The 20,939-nt window shown below is 35.4% G+C and overlaps 1 protein-coding gene across 4 annotated transcripts in view; it reads right to left on the bottom strand.

Annotated features, from left to right (window-relative positions):
* The window catches only part of INTS6 (integrator complex subunit 6), an 82,894-nt gene that overhangs the window by 47,981 nt on the left and 13,974 nt on the right, over positions 1-20,939 (bottom strand). For 3 of the 4 annotated variants that reach the window (XM_004376563.2, XM_023731523.1, XM_023731524.1), the window contains one exon: positions 16,900-16,989. In XM_004376563.2, coding sequence (XP_004376620.1) covers positions 16,900-16,989 — 90 coding nt within the window. Of the gene's footprint in view, positions 1-7,329; positions 7,553-16,899; positions 16,990-20,939 lie in introns of those variants that run through there. The other variant, XM_012555614.2, reaches the window with a different exon arrangement.

Below are 20,939 nucleotides of genomic sequence, written 5' to 3'. Positions count from 1 at the left end.
AACTTTGGGTTAGGCAAAAATTTCTCAAATAGAACACAAAAAGCACAAAGTATAAAAGAAAAAACAAAAACACTTGCTCTTCAAATGACACTTAAAAAATGAAAAGGCAAGCCACAGACTGGGAGAAAATATTTGAAAAGCATACATCCAATAAAGGACGTATATCCAGAATATGTAAATATTCTTACAATTCTAAGACAACAACCCAATAAAAAAATGGGCAAGAGATCAGAATACTCACTTCACCAAAGAAGATATAGAGATAGCAAATGATCACATGGAAAGATGCTCCACATCATTAATCATTAGGGAAGCACAAACTGAAGCCAAAATGAGATACTACTACACACCTAGAGACTGTCTAAAATTTAAAAGACTGAAAAAAATCAAGCTCTGGTGAGGATGCAGAGCGACCAGAAACTCTAATTCATCACTGGTGGAAATGCAAAATAGTACAGACACTTTGGTAAACAGTTTGACGCTTCTTAAAAAGTTAGATACTCACTTACTATATGATCCACCAACTGCACTCCTAGGTATATACTGAGAGAAATAAAAACATACATCCACAAAAAGATGTGTACATCAGTGTTCATAATGGCCTTACTGATAATGGTCAAAAAATGAAAATAACACAAATGTTCTATCTAGTGAATGGATAAGCAAATCATAGTATAGTTATACAATGGAACACTACTCAGCAATAAAAAGGAACAAACTACTGACACATGCCACAACGTGGATGACTCTCAAAAGCATTACGCTGAATAAAAGAAGCCAGGTGCAAAGACTATACACTGTATGACTCTAAAGTTCTGGATTTTATTTTTCTTTTTTTAAAGACCAAAACAGAATCCTATGCTCCAGACTCGATTAATGGAGATCTTGCTACCTGGTGAGTCCCTTGTCCTGATATTTCTACTAACTAAACCTCTGCGCCACACTTAAGACCCAACCCTTCCCAAGAGCACAAATGTGAGCCCTCCATTGGCAAGTCTTGTCTGACACCTACAAGAAAAATCAAGAGTCTCTTTTCTGTTCTGTGATAGGTAATAATAAAAGCAAATAACTTTCTTGAGCACATTACCTCATTTAATCATCAAAGCAAACATGAGGTATAGTTAATATTATCCCCATTTTAATGATGAGGAAACTGAAGCTCAGAATAAGAGGGAATAAGGTTACACCTCTAATTACGTGCAGAGCCAGGAATCAAACCTAGGTCTCTATGAAATAAACACATTCTTTCATAAGTACATTTTAAATACCTCCCTTAAATTTGAATTGGAAATACTAGTATGAATTCATGACATATTTTCTTTTAAAATATATGTGTGTATGTGTATATATATACATATATATATATGTATATATATGGAGCCCTGGTGGCACAGCGGTTAAGCACTCAGCTACTAACCAAAAGGATGGCAGTTAGAACCCACCAGCCCTCCACACTCCTCACCCCTTTCCACAGGCCGAAATTCAGTTGTAGTGTTGATCTAGGACGTGTTGTAAAACCAGCATTACCATTCAGATGAAAGTTAAGACAGAACAACAAAACTGAAGGAACACAGGACTCTAGACAACAGCTTGGAGTAGAACCACCCTCCCTCCGCAAATACCAGTTCTGTCTTTAATGTGAAAGGAAAAAGAGCTTTCTCCCTTTTTTAAGCCACTATTATTTTTGTCCCAATTAGAGGAGCCAAACCAACATCCTAAAAAAATATACCTTGCTAGAAGTTTTTCAGAATCTGTGAAGATTCAACTAGATGCTTGTCAACTTGTTTTGCTTTGTTGCAGAAAATACGCATCAAAGAGGCACTGTGCTTTAAGGGCAGGAAAGCACATATTCTACTCAAACTCACGCTAAAAGTCTGACTTAATAAACAGAAAGCTGACAACCCCAGCCTTTAGTCAAGTACCACTTTAGTCCCAATTACTCAGATTTGCTTGGATGATACAGATGGGAAAAAGAGCTTCAAATAAAATCCTAACATTTTTGCTGAAACTAGGTGGGTATTTCTTAAATCCCCTTTCCCAAATATTATATAGCCTTACCTCCTACTCATAATATAACAACAGAAAACAAACATATAATTAGGATCTGGCCCTTACAGATTCGTTTCAGCTTCCTCCTTCCCAAAAGACGTAGGAAGAGTTCTAAGACTCGTGATTTACAGGTCCTCAACTCCCTTTCTTCTGTGGTTTTCACCCTCAGAATTCCTAATCCCTGCTCTTTTTCTAATTATTTTCAAGAAGAATGATTCAAAATTCAAGGATATCCAAACTAAAATTATCTGGTTGAGGGAAGGTGTATGAAATGAATATATCCTAGAATGTACTGCTTGGGATAACCACAATTAGAGAAAAGCCACTACACACTCTGACAGCACCTTCACAGTCTGGCCTGGTAGAAGAGTTTTATTAAAAAGGAAGGGACTGGAAGGACCACAATAGATAGACCCTGACAGAATGGGAGAAAAATGTGGAACAGAACCTCAAATTCTTAGGGATGGGGGGCAGGGGGGAGGAACCCACCAGACTGGTTGAGACTGGAGGACTCCCCAAGACTACAGCCCTGAAATGCTCGTTAAACCTTTAACCAAAACTAACCCCTCATGTCACCTTGTAGCTAAATGACAAACTGCCTCAAAAAGTAATGAGTAGCACCCATAACTATACCGTGCTCCTTTAAAAAATCACCGTTGAGACCAGTCAGTCAGTCAACAATTACTTTCAAATAAAGATGAGAATATTAAGAGGGCAAGGTAACTAGATTAACGGAAACAAAACAACCAGAACAGAAACAAGAATGTTCACACATTGTGGAGAACGTAACCAACATCACTGAGCAACTTGTGTAGAAATTGCTGAATAGGAACCTAAACTGTTGTGTAAACCTTCACTGAAAACACAATAAAGTATTTTTTAAAAAAGAAAGGGAACAGAATCAACTTTTGTTAAGCACAAATCTTAGCAAAAGCCAAGCACTATTCTAAGCCCTTTACCAACCCAGTGAATCTTTAATATAATCCTATGATGTACACATTATCCTCAATTTAAAGATGAGGAGATGAGGCTTGGAACAGTTAAAAAATTCACACATTACCAAACGAGGCTAAGTGAAGATTCATAATGCCACATTTAATAAGAAGCTGAAGGATTTTAACCTAAAGAGTCACATGAAAAGATCTGCTTTTCAAAAATAGTAACAATGGTTACAATATAGAAAATAAGAAAGAAAAAGAATAGCAACAAGGTAGTTAGAGGTTGTTACTCTAAGCAAGAGGTGATAAAAGTTTAATGATAAAAAATGGAGATTTCCAGTTAAAATAACATGATCTCTACTCTCTCCAGAAATCTCACTTTAAAAAAAAAAAAAAATGTTTTTAATGGTATACATTCACAAGGACAAATATAGGAGGGGGAAGACTAGAACAGATAAAAAGACATCAACAATATTTCGACTCTAGTAATCAAATGGAAGAGAGGTAACTAACTTAGAGTAAAAGCAGAAATCTAAGTGGCCACAGGAGAATGCCAACAAGAAGAAATGCAGCAACAAGAAAAAAGCTCCACAAAAGACTAGCAAAAAGGAGTCAGGACACTGAGGTAGCAAGCGATCTAGAAGATAAAAACTGGGATTCCTGAAATTAAGGAAAAAGCTGTAGGTTTTGTAATTTATCAGCCTATGGATAATAAATGAAGTCATGGGAGTATATGACAGCACTCAGAGAAATTACAACAGACAGTGACCAAAGGCAGAAGCCTTGAGGGGTGCAAATTATTTTATCCCATTCTAGGGGTTGTCTTTTCACTTTCTTGATAGGATCCTTTGAAGCACAAAAGTTTTTAATTTTGGTTAAGTACAATTTATCGATCTTTTCTTTGATTGCTTTTTTTGGTTGCGCTTTTGGTATCGTATCTAAGAAAATGTTGCCTAATTCAAGGTCATGAAGATTTATATCTATGTTTTCTTCTAACAGTTTTATTGTTTTAGCTCTTATATTTAAGTCTTTGTTCCATTTTGAGTTCATCTGTGTATATGGTAACAGGTAGGGATCCAACTTCATTCTCTTGCTTGCGGATAACCAGTTGTCCCAGACCATTTGTTGAAAAGACTAATCTTTCCTCCACTGAACTGTCCTGGCACTCTTATTAAAAATCAATTTCTGAACTCTCTATTCTATTTTAAAAATCCTGTATTAGAATGAAAAAGTAATGGATTTGGGGAGAAAAAAAAAAAACACAAGGGTCAAGTCCCAGCTCTGCCTTTAACTTGGGGGTCAGCTTTACTAAGACCCATTTTCCTCACTGTTACAGAATTGTTAAGAATTAAATAATATGTGAAATTACCTTATAAACAAAAAAAGTTAAACTGTTTTTATAAATTATATATACATACATACATACATATATATATACATATATATATATATAAAATGATGAAACTCAATCTTATAAAATTATTTTGGCAGCCAGGAATAAAAGAAAGTAACAGTGAGAATCCTTCACAATCTGTTTCTAAGAAACAGTGCTAGTATATAGTAGGCCCTAAGTATTTACTGATTGAAAGTAACCATTTTCTAATTGTTTTATATTTTTTTATTCATTTTCTGTGACTGTTAAGATTATAAGAAAATAATTTGTAAATTTAAAAACACACTTCAGATTCTTTCTTTAGCAATTATTTCCTTAAAAAAAAGTGAAGTAAATTCCCCTTAGGCTATGTCTAGATTTGTAATATTACTATGTAATATAAGCAATTAAGAAGGTTCTTCCCAAATCACTTCTAATTAGGAAAAAAAATTAGGAAATTATTAAAGTCAAAGTGAATTCTATAAAATGTAATAACAACCTGGTTTATTTAGCTGGTAGTTGCTACAGTTACACTTGACAATTTGTTCCTCTGAGGTAAAAACCAACCAACCAACCAAATAAACAAAAACCACAAACACACTTTTAAGATCAATATTTGTTCAGAGGAAAAAGCAATCGTTTTGCAACCAGCAATATAAAAATAATTTCTTTAACAAAGTTTTACCCCAATAAATTTCAAAGGTGAAGTCCTTCTGCTATTTTTTAACAGCTCTGTTGAGGTATAATTACCTACCATAAAATTTACCCATTTTAAATGTTCAATTCAATGACTTTTAGCACATTTATAGAGTTGTGTTACCATCACCACCATCCAATTTTAGAACATTTCCATCACCCCAAAAACATCCCTGGCACTCATTTACAGTCAATCGCCAGCCCACTTCTCAGCCACTAATCTATTTTCTGGACATTCTATATAAATGGAATCATACAATACGTGGCCTTTTACATCTAGCTTCCTTGACTTCGCATACTGTTTCTGAGGTTCACGTCCTAGCATGTCAGTAGTTTGCTCTTTTTTATTGATACACAGTATTATAAGATTTTTTTTTTTTAAAGCCTGTATAAAATGACCACAAACCACTGTATCCTCTTTTTCGAGGAGTTAAAAAAAAATGAGCTGCCCCAAAATCTACCCTTTATATAGTCCACACTACCACCACTATCCTTCTAAAATGCAAATCTGATTATTTTCTCTTCTACTAAAAGCTCTTCAATGGCTTCCATCATCACCTCTAAGGCAAAGCTCCCTGGCAGAGCATACACAATGGGCCAGGTCAGCCTGTCCAGTCTCATCTCCTGCAACTTCATTCTTGAACACTTTACCAACTATCAGTACTGAAGTGCATACTCCCATGCTCTCTATCAGCTTTATGCCTTTGCACCCACCCACTTAGCAAACTTGAATTAATCTTTCAAAGACCAACTCAAGACATCATTTCCTAGCACCAGCTACAGCCTCACTTTCTCAGTACCATCTCAGCAACTTAGGCTTTTATCATTTTACTTCTCAAACGATGCTGTAACTGTTACCTACCTCTCTGACCAAACTCATGATCCTAGCATCTAACCTACTGTCTGAACATCACTGGTGTTCACTAAGCATTTGTTCAATTAAATGGAACACGTTCTGACTATTAGTGTTCTTCTGCTCACTTCATGAAAGATCAACTGCATGGATAAAGCCTATCCTAAAACTGATGCTGAAAAACACCTAAAAGTAGTAGTATAACACAACTTCAAGGTCTAGGGCAGTGGTCTACAAAATAGAGTATACACCAGGGGTCAGCAAACCATGGCCCACCAGTGAAATTCAGTGCACTGCCTTTTTTTTGTAAATAAAGTTTTACTGGAACACAACCACATTCATTCAACATATTGTTTATAGCTGCTTTTGCCCTTTAACGGCAGAGTCAAGTAGTTCCAACAGAGACCACATGGGCTGAGAAGCCTAAAACATTTACGGTCTGGCTCTTTAAAGAAAAAGTTTGCCAACCCCCAGTATATATATCATGACCCAGGGTGTGAGGGGGAAAAAAAAACTTCACGTAAGTTTTTTCCATCATATCCTTTTAAATTTCCATTTTTGTATGTTTTGTAAGTTAGTAGAGCAGCGATGTATATACTTTCTAAATTAAAAAGTACAGATACAATGGGGAAGGTATTTGCTCTAGAATTATCTTTTTTTTTTTTTAAGTAACACAGGTAGCTCGATCAAAAATAAACTATTAAGTCTTAGGACAAATTTTAGAGCTTACTTGAAAATTTAGCAATAAAGGTATTACAGAAACAACCGGGTTCCATAAGTATTTCAAATTACAAAGAAAGAGGCCTAGAATTAAACTTTCTCCAAGCTGAAATGGTCAAAACACCTCTAAAGAATCTTTTAATGAGGCCAAAATACTATTCAAATGATGCATGCAGTATTAATATTCTTCAAGTTGAATGCAATAAAATATGAGCTACATAAATCTAAATTGCTTCGAAGATGGCTGTTTTAAAAAAAATTTTTTTAATGATAGACAAATGAGACACAAACTTGTCCTTCCAACTCCTGAAGCTCAATTGCCTGATAAATAATTGGTATAGGATAAACATACAAACTAAGAGAGTACCTCACTAGCTAAATTTTTAAAAACTCTACCTGTACTTAGCAACTTAATATAATTTTATAACCAAAGTGTATGACAGGAAGGCGGTTTCTATTCAAGGCAACAGATGTTAACCCAGGGCTCTGAAAAGCCCCTGCCCATTAAATAGATCTTAAGCTTAGGAAGGTGGTTTCTAACAAAAGTTGGGGTCTGATCATCATCAACAAATCTATAAACTCAAAGTTAATTTCCCAATTAAACCTGGATTTATCAGGTTAGGGTCGTCATACTATGTTGAATCAGCTTCTCCAACAAATAGTTACAGCCCCCAGAGAGAACTACACTCTACTCTGCTCACCTTTAAGGCTTTTTCTGAGGCCCTCCGAGATGACTAGCATCAGACTTTTGAGGAAGGCTAGCCATTAGACAAGGCATTTCCCCACGATCTGACTGCTTGAAGTGACATCCAGGATCAGGTCGATCCTGTATCCAGGAATCATGACCCTCCCTGAGGCACCAGTCATCATGAGACAGTCAGTGCACTTTAGCACTTCTTGAAAACCACTGGGCTGCTCCTTTAGCTGAAAGGAAAAAAAACATCAAAACTACAACAAACAAAACAAAGGGGGGAGGGGGAATCAGTAATTCAACCTGAAAAGACAGAACGTGGGGAAATATATACCAAAGTAGCCTTGTCTAGATAAAAATGTAGCCTTGCCTTGATGTAAAGACCATAGTTTCAACATTGTTCCAGTCACTGCATAAAATTTATTCCTAATATCCAAATCTAAAGTATTTAAAATTCACTCTGTTAAATCTGAAGAGACCAACTGAAAGTGGAAATTAAATAAGATATTTATGGGAATGCAGCTAACTCAGTATAATCAGGTATTTATGAGACTAGCAGCCTACGGCTTATGTGAGTGTGCCCCATCAGATACCCTAATACTCAACATCTGCATTCTCTCGAATTGTAATCTGAACTTAAAGAGGCATGAAATACACTTCACAGGCTAAGGATAACAGAAAACTGCTAACGCCATTGTTAAAGTCTGATAACCAATCCACTCCTATTCTTAAATACGATAATGAGGAACAGAAGCAAAGGAATCAGGCCTGCACCCTCTTTAACTGACCTGACACCAGCACAAGGTACCACACATACACAATGCTCTTATCCTAGCATTCTCACGAACTTCAACGCTGAAGCTTGCTTGAAATATGCAATTTTAAATGATCACATCATTATGTGCATAAATGAAAAACTAAAAAGCTGATAAATAAATAACAGGATGATTTAAGGCGTATTTATTTAATCTGCCTCAAAATAAAAAGTCTACATACAGGAATCGAGAGAGAAAATTCTGCTCATTTCTCCTGCTTTCAAATATAAAATACCTTTTCTCCTAAGACATAATGTTAAAAGGCAAGAAAAAGTCTTTGAGATTATCATTTTCAGAGCTGGCTGACAGCTCCTTTAAAATATCCTTACCCTAAAGGTAACGAATACTTTGTCTATCACGCAATTACTTTACATTGCTTTCTCTTACTCGCTGTATATCCCCAACTTAGTTAACAATATCAGTATCCACAGAGATGCCCAAGTCTGAATCCTGGAAATAATACCATGCCAGTGTTTTTAAAATTTGTTTGAGAATACGATTAAGGCTATGGAATCTCTGTCTAGAAAAAATGTGCAACGTACATACGGACAATATCTGGATACGATTTCAGGGAATTCAGCAACCGGGACCCACCACTGGCTAAGTTCTGACATTCCCTATGTTCCCCCGGGTTGTGACAGATAGTTTGCTAATTCTTCTGATTTTACCATCCTTCAATCTATCCTCTTTTACTTTGATTATAAAATGCATTTACTAAAATGTAAATCTGATCAAGTCACTTACCTGCTTAAAATCTTCAATACCTCCCCCACAAAGGTTAACAGAACTAAGTTCAATTTCCTAAGTATCATCTGACCTACACTTCAAGCAGCTATTCCTCCTACCTACACTTTGCATACTCTAGTCATATAATTTCTACTCTCCTAATACACTGCTTTTTCTGCCTTCATACTTTTGTATATAATATTCCCTGTTCCTAAAATGTCATGGCTAAATTCCCTACTCATCCTTTAAAACATAGCTCCTTACTTTATGTTCTTTCAGAACCTCTGTTTACTTCTGCCATGATATTTATCTCAATGTATTACAATTGCTTATTTACTTGTCTGTCTTCAAAGACAGTAAGTTTTCTAGGGGCAATACCAAAAAACCTGTTGCTGCAGAGTCGATTCTGACTGATAATGACCCTATAGGACAAAGCAGAATTGCCCCATAGGGTTTCCACGGCTGTAATCCTTACAGGCCATGGAGCAGCTGGTGTGTTAGAACTGCTGACCTTTTGGTTATCAGCCATGCCTAACCACTGCGCCATCAGGGCTCTCTCTAGGGACAATAAAAACCAGAAAAGAAAAAAAAAAACAAACCCATTGCTGTTGGGTCGATTCTCACTCGAACAGAACTCCCCCATATGGTTTCCAAGGAGCGGCTGGTGGATTCAAACTGCCGACCTTTTGGTTAGCAGCCAAGCTCTTAACCACTGTGCCACCAGAGCTCTCTAGGAGCAACAGCCTTGTTTAACTCTATCGTCATTTCCGTACTACCTAGAAGATCATACAGTAAAACCTTCAAAAGCCGGAACGTGTATGAGGTGGAAACCTGTCAGAGAAGGAAAACTCAAGTATTTTCCACTAAAACGAGCAACAGAAAAGTGGTAAGATTGCACCCTCTCAAAGGCAGAAAACTTGCAAGACCTGGAAAAACAAGGCAGTCCCATGGAGTTCCAGCTCTCTCAAGTTTCACTGAGGTACTAACTACAAACGTATGGTGCTGCCACTAATCTTGTACACTGCCAAAGTTACTACGCATCACAAAGTATCACAGGAAGAACTGTTGCTGCATTAATCTAAAATATACTTAAATGATTCAAAAGCTGAAAAATTCTTTCTGGAAGGATATTTTAGCTCTAAATCTCTAAAAAAGCAAAAATTCAGTGTACCTATCACCGTTTCTTTACAAATTGCTTTTATCTGGGTCAAGTGAAGCCCTGGTGGCACAGTGGTTAAGAGCTCGGCTGCCAACCAAAAGGTCAGTAGCTCGAATCCACCAACCTCTCCTTGGAAACCCTACAGGGCACTTCTACTCTGTCCTACATGGTGGCTATGAGTCAGAAATCGACTTGATGACAACGGGTTTATTTGTTTGTTTTTATCTGGGTCAAGTACGTACTTTTTAAAAATGATGGTAGCTGCAAGGACATTCAAACCAGGTATTACAGCTGAGTAGGTATACCAGAATATTATGCACTCCTTTGGATTAAAAACTCCTATCCTAAACCAGGGATAGCAAGTACATGACCATATGGTGACCCCATGTGTACAATGTATGGAGTAGAACTGCACTCCACAGAGTTTTCAAGCAGATCACTAGGCCTTTGTTCTGAGGTGCCTGTGGGTGGGTTCGAACATTCAACCTTTCAGTTAGGAGTCAAGCATTTAACCACTTGGTCACCCAGGTACTCCCAAGTACATGGCAGATAATGTTAGTTACTCCCCTCTTTTGCCTCTCTCTCTCTTCTACCCTCATCTCATACTCAGAGTCTAGGAAGAGTCCTCCTCAATACAGCACACTAAGCAGTAACTACAGATTGACTGCAGATGGCATGGAAGTTAACATTTCAGGACTGCCATAATCTATCCTAAATCATACCATCATAACTAGAAATTATCCTATTAAAAATATCCAAACAAGGTCAACTCCATTACTGAGTTCGAATAGGTAAGGAATTATTTATCTATTATTTATATCTTAAACAAAATATTTTTTTATGACCTTGTAAGACAAAAACATTTCTACCTATTTTGTTAAAGTTGTTCATTTTCACGTGTTTTTGTTATTGTTTTTAAAAAAAAATAATTGTAGTTACACTGTGTTCTGTAACTATGGTTTCCAAATCTGATTGTACATTAGAATCAACTGGGACACTTTTCAAAAAAATACAGATTCCCAGGTCCCTGCCCAGATCAACTGACACAAAATTTCCAGAATTAAAGTCGAGGCATATGTATTTTATAAAGCACCTTAAGCGATTTTGATGCAGCCATTTGAAAGCTACTGTTTTAAGTATCATAGTAGTTTATACATGGAAGAGCTAGAGTCAGAGAGTAATAGAAACATTCCTAAATGAAATTTTCCTTGCATGTGTAGTCTTTATCGCTTATTGATTCTGACAGGCTAATAAATGCAAAGTGAAGTTGCTTCACCCTCTGAATAAAAACTGTTTTGATAAATCCTACCACAGAATTCTAGATTACACATTAATTTAGTTACTGTAGCCATACAGCTTCATTCAGTCAGTATTTCTTTTTAATTACTCTATTGTTGTGTATGTCTGGGACACTGCGACAGAGTTTTTCTTACCACATAACTTCGAGAAAAGGTACATCCAATAAGAGTACTGCAAATGTGAATTGCTGAAAATGCACTATAGATACTAGACTGAAATATTTCAAAGTCTTTTAATTATGCATTTTAATAATTACATATATCCAATATACTAAGAATGGCACATGTATACATTTTTATGGTATACCAGAATAATTCAGAGGTTGACAAAACAGGGCCAAAAATATGGGTAGAAGAAGAAAATGCAAATGATCTGCTTTCAACAAATCCTTATTAAATGTTCTTGTAAAGCTGAACTAGTAGAGACTAACATATACAGTAATGTTGAACATGTATTTAGAACATCTAAATCACAAATGAGTAAGACAGAATCTTATCTTGAGACTGCTACTGAGCCCCTCACAATATCAATATGAAGAGGAGGACTACTAATGGATAAACATGAACAATCAGACATACATTTAGATGCAGACCTGTCTCACAGATTCTACCACACTATAAGAGCATCCCTCAAGATTCCTTACAAGTCTTTCTAAAAAAGGAAAAAAAGTTCCCCAAAATTCTAAGTGTCCTGGGAAAAAGCAACTATTTCAAATATGTGTTTAAGTCTTTTTTTTTTTTTAACTTTCAAGAGTTTCTTTTATTAATAATTATAAAGTAGCTAACACCAAAAGGAAGTAACATTTATACATTTATCTTTTTATTATCATGTAGCATCATTATCCAACTATTTTAAAATATCACTAAAAATTCACCCATGGTCATTAGCATCTTTATGCATAAAGGCCACTTTATGAGTTGATATCTAGAGGAAATACGCTAGGATGCTCTGTATGCCTCCAAATATCACGGAGCGAAGGTTTACACAGAAGGATGAGGCTAATCAAGTTTCTGTTCCATCATGCAGCAAGTTGAGGGAAAAGTTTTCCGTTTCAGGAAAGAATCTACAAAATGATGGCTAGTAAACACTCCCATGCATTGTAACATAGAAAAAAATTCAGATGATTGATTATTTTCTCTAAGATTATATTTAAGCAGAACTTCTGGGACATTAACCCCTGACTGTGTGTAGAATGAGTATCTCCTGACACATTGGCTTTACATCATCATGCTCTTTAATTTACATTTGAACAGGCACTGTGTTTAAAAGTATGGACACAATCAAAATAGATTTCTGGCAACTTCTGGCACATATTTTTAGTGAAATAAAACATTTTATTTTGAAGGAAAGGGAGATATGGTTATAGCTACTGAATCGTTTCAGATACTAGAAACAGATTTCAAAAAGTTCTCAACTGTCTTATAATCAGTACAAGTCAGTAAGAGTTAAACGCAAACTATAATTATAGATCTTTGCCAGTTAAGATAACACCATTCACATCACCCAGAATGATGCAGAAAAAATCACTGCGAATCCCAATCTACACCTCAAAGACCGATGAACTTTTACATCAACTTTTGAGAACTGACAAGTTGAAAGATAAGACCCCAACCAACAGCCATTTTCATACACAGCTGAGATTACTCGGACAGTCTCTTTCTATAAGCCAATATCTCTATTGAACTGCCCCAAGAAGTTATAAAACTAGATGTGGTTAATACCGTAGTTGGTCTTAACTTGGGAAAGCTAACAGCAAAGCAAAACAGCTAACGTCAAAAGCCAACAGTTTTTGTTTTGTTTTTTTCCCGTAAATATCTCCTCTAAAATGTTAGCCTCGAAAGCAACCAAAACACTGATGAAAAGATGCAGGAGGATTCTTCAACATATAGGAGTCTCAATATCTGAAAGATAATACTATTATTAGCACTTTCAAGGAAGAGAAAAGTAACTGCTCCACTATCCTGGAATGTCATTCATCACTAGGAAGGTACTGGTAGGATTTCTGCTGGGCTGTTTATTAAGCAATATAGTTAGCTATGTGCTCCTGGAAACATGGTATGATACTGTTTCCCATTGCAAGCAGTACTAGAGAAGATCTTTGCAGGGAAGAAAAACTAGAAATAAAAATTTTCAATAACTCTATTATTTGTTAATTCTACCAAAGCAGCTGATACATCAGTAAATTCACATGATGAATAGTACTATGAGTATTTGGTCACAGATATGTTTATCAACATCAAAGATTACTACCATGGGGATAAATTAATGTATGTTTCTTGTGTGTCCAAATTCAAAGTTCCATCTAATTCATTCCCCATAAATGAAAATACTGCAAACAACTAGTTGTATCAAATAGCTCCATTAAAAAATAAAAAGCAAAAAATACACACATACACTTCAATCCAAGCATTAATCAAAAGCTCTGGACATAGGTATCCATAAATACTGTATCAGAAACACACTTATGACACCTCAGATAATGGCCTGGACTTCATCAAATGAGGTCAAAAAAGATAAAATCAGGAATTAATGCAAAATGAACACACAGCTCAAGATTTTCATCTATGATACAAAGCTGTTACTACTCTTCTCTCCTCATTCACACACATTGCTAAGTGACAAGCTATCACAGAGGATATGGTATTCCTGTATTCTTCAGACAAACAAGTTATAAAAAACTGGGTCATTTTGGCCCATACATCTTAGCCAAGTCAAGAGACAATATGGTGTCAAATTTTTCCATCAACCATTTTCTAGGCTCAAAACAACTTTATTCCAGACTTCTTTCATAAGGCTCACAGATGTAAACTATAAGCCACAACCTATACCAAATCATCCGCAAGATCCTTCAACCTCATCAATCAAGATTGAAATCACGGCAATAAAAATTCACATTACACAGGATTTAACACATGTACAAGATAGGTGATATTAACCCTGCCTCTTTAATGCTCCCATATGGTTAGTTTGTATCTGTATTTTATCATTCATAAAATTGTTTAATAGCTGATCTCCCCCATAAGATTGTAAACTGAAAAACCAGAAATCCATCTTATTCATCTTTGTTATCCTCATTGCCTAGAAATGCCCTGGTCACAACAGTCATTCGTGGAACACTGCATGAATAAGAACAGAATACCTATGTCATTAGTATATGAAAAGCTGAAACAGACAAACAAGAAACCAGGAAAACAGAAGGTAAATTTTAACAACACACAAAAACACAGAACCAATAACAGGCAGCAGTATATCAGGAAAAAATCACTGGTCTAGAGTGGCTGGGATGTATTTGGAATTTGGATAAATTCTTATCTAGATTTTGGTAATAACAAATGTTGTCTGAGCAAATCATTTTGCCTCTCTGGATCTCAATTTCCTCATTTGTGAAATAAAAGGTAAAACTAAGTGACTCTAAATTTCCTCATACACTATGAGGATAATTTTAAAGTAGGAGGAATACTTACTCCTAAAAACCAGCACCAGAACAGATATAACTAGTATACCACGTTAGAAACATGACTCTTGACCAAAGGATATCATACAGATGGAATGCACAACTCCGTAAATAGTAACAGATCACATAAACAGCAGCCACAGCCAACCAAGAATTACACACATACCCTTAATGTGGAAATTACTGATACATTCATTCATTCAATAAATCCGAGAATCAAGTTTTTCTAAAGCAAAGGTGAGAGATTTTAAGAAAAAGGGATATAAAGATAAAATTGTTTACTATTCCCTAGTAGAAATTACAACACAGATCATATTCTAGCATGCATGAGTGTGTGTGTGCATGCACGAGGGCATGCACGCACACACACACACAAAAGAGCAAAACAAAAAGCATCTTTATGCCTTCCCATAAATTAAAAGACTCCTTAAAATGAATCACATAATTTAATTACTCAGGCTAGACAAGACCAGTATTTCACAACATTTTAGTAGAAATTAAGCTTCAACAGTAAGTAAATCTGTAGTACATTCTCTGCCTCGTAAGATGAGTCTTGTTGGGACATGAAAACCCAACATGCAAAGGATCAAAAACATTCCTAAACTTGAAAACCAAAACAACTCACAGGCCTATGTTCCAACATCATAACCAAAATAAACCTTTGCCTTAAAACAAATGAACCTTCCACTTCAGATAAGAAGTAGCAGTAGCAATCAATTTTGAGCTTAGTGACTAGTAGACTCAAAACAACAATGTCTATAACCAACCTTTTTTTAAAATATAATCTGTGCTCTCTGTACTATGGCTAAATATTGTAGAAGATACGAGAGAAATGAAAGGTAATACCTTTGCCCACAGAGAAATCTTCTCAACCTTACTCTAAGGTAATTTCTGGTTATACACAGTCAACATTTCTCAAATACCCTTCCCAAGAAAGGACCTAGAAAGAAAGGTGAATTCCAATATCCATGTATATTTCAAGATATTGTAAAAAGCTAAAGAAGTTTCCACAAAACAAATACTGCAAACAATACAGATTCAAATATACAGAAACAAAATATTGCACCCCAAAGGCCACTTCTACAAAGGCAATAAGACAGATCACCTTGAATGGATTATCTCATAAGTAGAAACCAAGCCTAAGAAAGCCCAAAAACTGGTTAACTGCAAAATTATCATCTTTATTTCACAGACAAGGATACAGAGTTAGGAAAGTTAGATGACTAATACAAAGTTAACATCTAGAAAGTAACTGAGCCAAGACTAGAACCTAAATGTCCTGACTCCATGTACAACTGGCATTCCACGATGTCACATAAATGAAAATACTGCTGAAAATTACTAAACTTAAAAACCATATTTTTTCTTAATAAAACTCTTTGTAAATATAATAGAAATTAAAATCAAGATTCTAAAGCAAATGCAAACAGCAAAGAGAGTAGTCTAAATCATCTTTCTAAATCTACTTTGAAAAAATAAATAAAATGTTCAAGAGCACTTCAAATACTACAGTAAAAACATCTTACAGTTAAAAAAAAAAAAATCTATTGCATTCACCCTACCGCACACACCATGCAAAGTCAACTCTCCATAAAGCATGCTAGTAGAGAATAGGAGAGGTTAGCTACAAAGTAGTTACACTGTATTTGACTTAGAAAAAATAAAAATTCCCAAAATCTCATCGTTTCCTAGTCTTAAACCCCTCTTTTTTGCTATTCTCTAGTCTGGGAGTCTCCACAGTAAAGTGCACATAACAATCCAGTCAAATATGGGAAGAATTTATTAGAACACTGTTTCCATTTTTTCAACCTGAAAATAAAAAATTCATTTTACTAATATTTACTATATGAACTGACATTATCACCTTCACATCAATGCATAGATACATATACGTTTCAGGTAAGGGATATGCTCAAAATTTTTTTCACAGAAGGGATTCCTATGTGAGAAAATTTAGAGACCACTACTACATACAACAAAGGAGGCAGCTGGGCCCTAGGAGACAGGTTAATCTAGATTGCATCAAATAAGAGAACCTATTTAATGTGTTCAATATCCTACAGTGCATGTACAAATAAAGATTTCAACTGCATATGTATAATCAATGCTGTTATAAGCAAAACTTACCTCATCCTGGACTCCACTGGTAGTAGTCAACTTGCTCCCATCAGTAATTGTAATAATTATTGCTGGCTCCAAGAAAAAAGGGTTTCTTCCCTGAAGTCAAAACATACATTTGATTATATTAAGGTTTAGCCTCTGCCTTAGAATTTTTTTAAATAAAAAAGTCAATTTTCAGAACACAGCATATAGGATCCCTCCTTTAATAAAATTTATACACAGTATATACCTGTTTGCACATTTAAAAAGTTTGTAAGGATGCACAAACTAAAACAGTAATTAACCCTGAAAGAGTGAGATTAGGTAGAGAAAAAGGTAGATTTTTCACTTCTTTACATGTATTGTTTTAATTTTACAATGAGCATTTACATTTATATAATTAAAAATAAATTTCTTAGAAGTGACCCTAGTAGTTCAATTCTAGCAATCTGACATTTTTAGATATAACAAATTGCAATAAAATAAAGCATTTTCTAAGAAACTTTCTTAAAGAGCACAGCAGCACAGGTGAACACTGCCATAACCTATGCCTGTAATCAAAGTGTCTAAATAAGTAACTAGGTAAATGAGTGGAAGAGCTACCAGAGCTGGCTCCGTGGAAAGCCCTCAGGCTACTCTGACCTTAGCAAAATTTAACAGTCCAACAAGAAAAATTAAAATTAAGAAGGTTGGTTACTTAATGTTAGGGAAGAGAAGCAATATATTTCTATTTATTATTATATTCAGATAACTGCCATTTCCTAGCAACTACAGTATATACAAAATATTTGTTGAATAAATGAATCTGCAGATACTTTACAAACACCGATTATGTGATTATAACCTAATCATAAAATAGGGGATCTGGTAGATTAAATGTCTTGATCAAGTCACACAACTTGTAAGTGGCACATGCATTTTTCAAACCGGTGCCCACGAAATAATGGTTCCAGAAGAAGAGAGTCCTCTAGAAGATTTCAAATGCCTAACAGCATTCAAATGTCACAGGAGTCTTGCAAGAAGAAAACATGAATTAATTTACCCTTCCTTTCTTCTCTAGGAGCCCCAGGGGTTAAGAGCAATGGCTGCTAACCAAAAGGTTGGCAGTTCGAATCCACCAGCTGCTCCTTGGAAACCCTTTGGGGTAGCTCTACTCAGTTCTATAAGGTCGCTATGAGTCAGAATCAACTCGACAGCAATGAGTTTGGTTTTCTTTCTTGGTTTTTTCTTCTCTACAACACTCATGTTAAACGAAACACATTTTTGGACAACATGACACTATATTGCCTCTCATGTCTTTCACCCCCCAACATGAATAATCAACTCTAATAATGCATGTCCCCTCATGGACCCTATGAGGCAGTTCTACTCTGTCCTATAGGGTCGCTATGAATCGGAATTGACTCGACAGCAACTGCTTTGGTTTTTTGGTCCTCGTGGACCTAGAAACAGGAAATGTTCCCCACCTCTGAGCATTGACTGGGTCCCTCAAGTGAAATGCTTTTCCTTTTCCCTGCCCACAAACTATTTAATTTTAATCATGGCTTCCAATCAGTTAGTACCAGTTTGACCCCCTGCTGAGAATTTGCCTTTCTACCCCAGATATACTGAATCAGAATTTACATTTTAACAAGATGCCCAGGTGATTCTTATGTATAATAAATTTTTGAGAACCACTGCTGTATGAATTCTCTTAGACACAGTTCTGAGCAGTGGTTCTCAAAATTTATTATGCATAAGAATCACCTAGGGATCTTGTTAAACTGTAGATTCTACTTCAGTGTATCTGGGGTGGAAATGCAAATTCTCAGCAGGGGGTCAAACCGGACCAAACTGGTTCAAAGCCCTGATTTTAATTAATTTAAATTTTTCAAAATTTAAAGCCATTAAAGAACCTAAAATCGTTTTATCTTATATTCAGAAGCCAGAAAATTGGCCATATTTATAATTATACAACAATAATCTACTAGGCATTAAGACCTTTATGGATAATGATGTCCACCCAAAAGTTAATACATACTTTTTTAAGAACTATAATGTCAAAAATCAAATAAAATGTATTAAACTTAGCAAAAAGTCTGAGTTATTGAATTTATTGAAGCTAAATTCAAACACTAAAATCAAAGTTACTTTTTTCTAGATGACAAAACAAAGCTTTTAGTTGAAACACTACTACAGTCTTACCGTACACATAACACTCTCCTCCACAGAGGCTATGCCTGAAATTACTATAATTAACAGGCTCTTGATAATAACAATAAAGCATGAATATTATCACATTTGACCCTAAAAACCTGGTGAGGTAAAATGTTCAAGGAGATTAAAAAATATAGCCCAACTGCTAAGAGGCAAAGCCAAAACCTTAACAAGACTTCTCCAAATCTAAATCACATTTTCTTTCTGCAGCATCTGGAGGTCCTGCTGGTATGAACTAAATTCTCTTAGACACAATTCCAAACCAACCTGGACTGTGCCATAGTCACTCAACAATGAACGGTGTTATAATCAGGTCTTTTTCATTTTTTAACGTATTTTATCTGTAGTGAAACTGGAGCTCTGGTGGCGCAGTGGTTAAGAGCTTGGCTGCTAACCAAAAAAGGTCAGCAGTTCAAATCCATCAGCCATTCCCTGGAATCCCCATGGGGCAGTTCTACTCTGTCCTATAGGGTCAGTATGAGTCAGAATCGACTTGATGGCAATGGGTTTCTGGTAGTGAAATTAACTATGGTAGGACTATTCCTTTACTTGGTTTCCTGTTGCTCTCTGACTCCTTACCCACCAATATGTCTATGTATAAATTAATATGCCTTCCCCTAACACAAACACAGTGAAATAAAACACAACATATAACGATGTTTATTTTTGAAAAAGAATATATAACCTCAACCAATTTTCAAAGTACATATGAATACAAGATAAAATAATATTAAATTATTTAATGGCTTTAAATTTTGGAAAAACTCAGATAAAGGAGTAGAAAAAAGTAAAGAAAAATATTACTATCCTTTTTGCACCCATTCAGTTATACCTTACCATGCATGCCTAAGACCTCCTTCTAAGATGAAAGAGTTTAGCCAAAAATCACACTAAGGAAAGCAACATTAGGTACTTTAAAAATTAGAAAAATAATGATGAAATGAATGTAATTTATACACAAAAGAATGTTTTATTATTTCCTCAGAGAAAAACTTCCCCTGCCTCTGTAAATATATATATAAATTTATATAAAAGTATTTCAAATTAACAGAAGTATTTAAACATGAATTTCTACATCACAATAGAAAGGCCTAAGTGACCAAAACGTGTTGCTTCAAGAAAGTTTCTTCTATACAGTTTTGCTCTGCTCCTCCTGTCTTTCACAGTACACTTACTGTTGGTAGGAGCACAGAAAAACTGGCCTTGTTTGTCAACAGTCTTTTCCCCAGTCAAAAAAAAAAAAAAGGTTTTGTCTGCCAGTATGATTATTTTTTGTTTTCACAGGAGATAATTTAACACTCAAAAGTCTAAATTACTCATGATTTCATCACTGTAATACAATGCCATTAACTGGAAAATACCATGCTACCTGGTGCCAAGCCTCTGCAGTTCAACTTAATAACTCTTTAGTCCTCATACTGAACAGCAACTATTTACATTTTCATTCTTAGTAAGTATGTTTATGAAGTTACTCAACTGGGGAACAGTACATATTAGTAAACTTTCCCTCAAAATTCATGTTGGTCATAAAGTAATAAATAGCCTTTATCATAATTATAAGATCTCAAAAAAAAAAAACCAAAGAGCCCTGCTACAACAAAAGCAGCCAGCAGAGGGAGCGCAAGTCAACTTTCGCCGTTAGCAAAATACACTCCCACGTTTTACTCAAAGTGGTTCCCGACTTAAAGAAATTTAGACATATCACTAGAAACTATCATGCAGACAAAATATACAACTTGTAATTTCCTATTTACTAATAGGAATCTTTCTGTCATTTAAAAATTCTGAGTTTAATATTGGTCAAAAGGCTCAAATAAGTTTTGCCACAAGGTAAGTAGTATAAAGTAAAAATTTCCATTTCATTTAAGATT

This window comes from Trichechus manatus, unplaced genomic scaffold, assembly GCF_000243295.1.
Source record: "Trichechus manatus latirostris isolate Lorelei unplaced genomic scaffold, TriManLat1.0 scaffold00044, whole genome shotgun sequence".
Lineage (NCBI taxonomy): Eukaryota > Metazoa > Chordata > Mammalia > Sirenia > Trichechidae > Trichechus > Trichechus manatus.
This window is presented reverse-complemented; position numbering and strand designations above follow the sequence as displayed.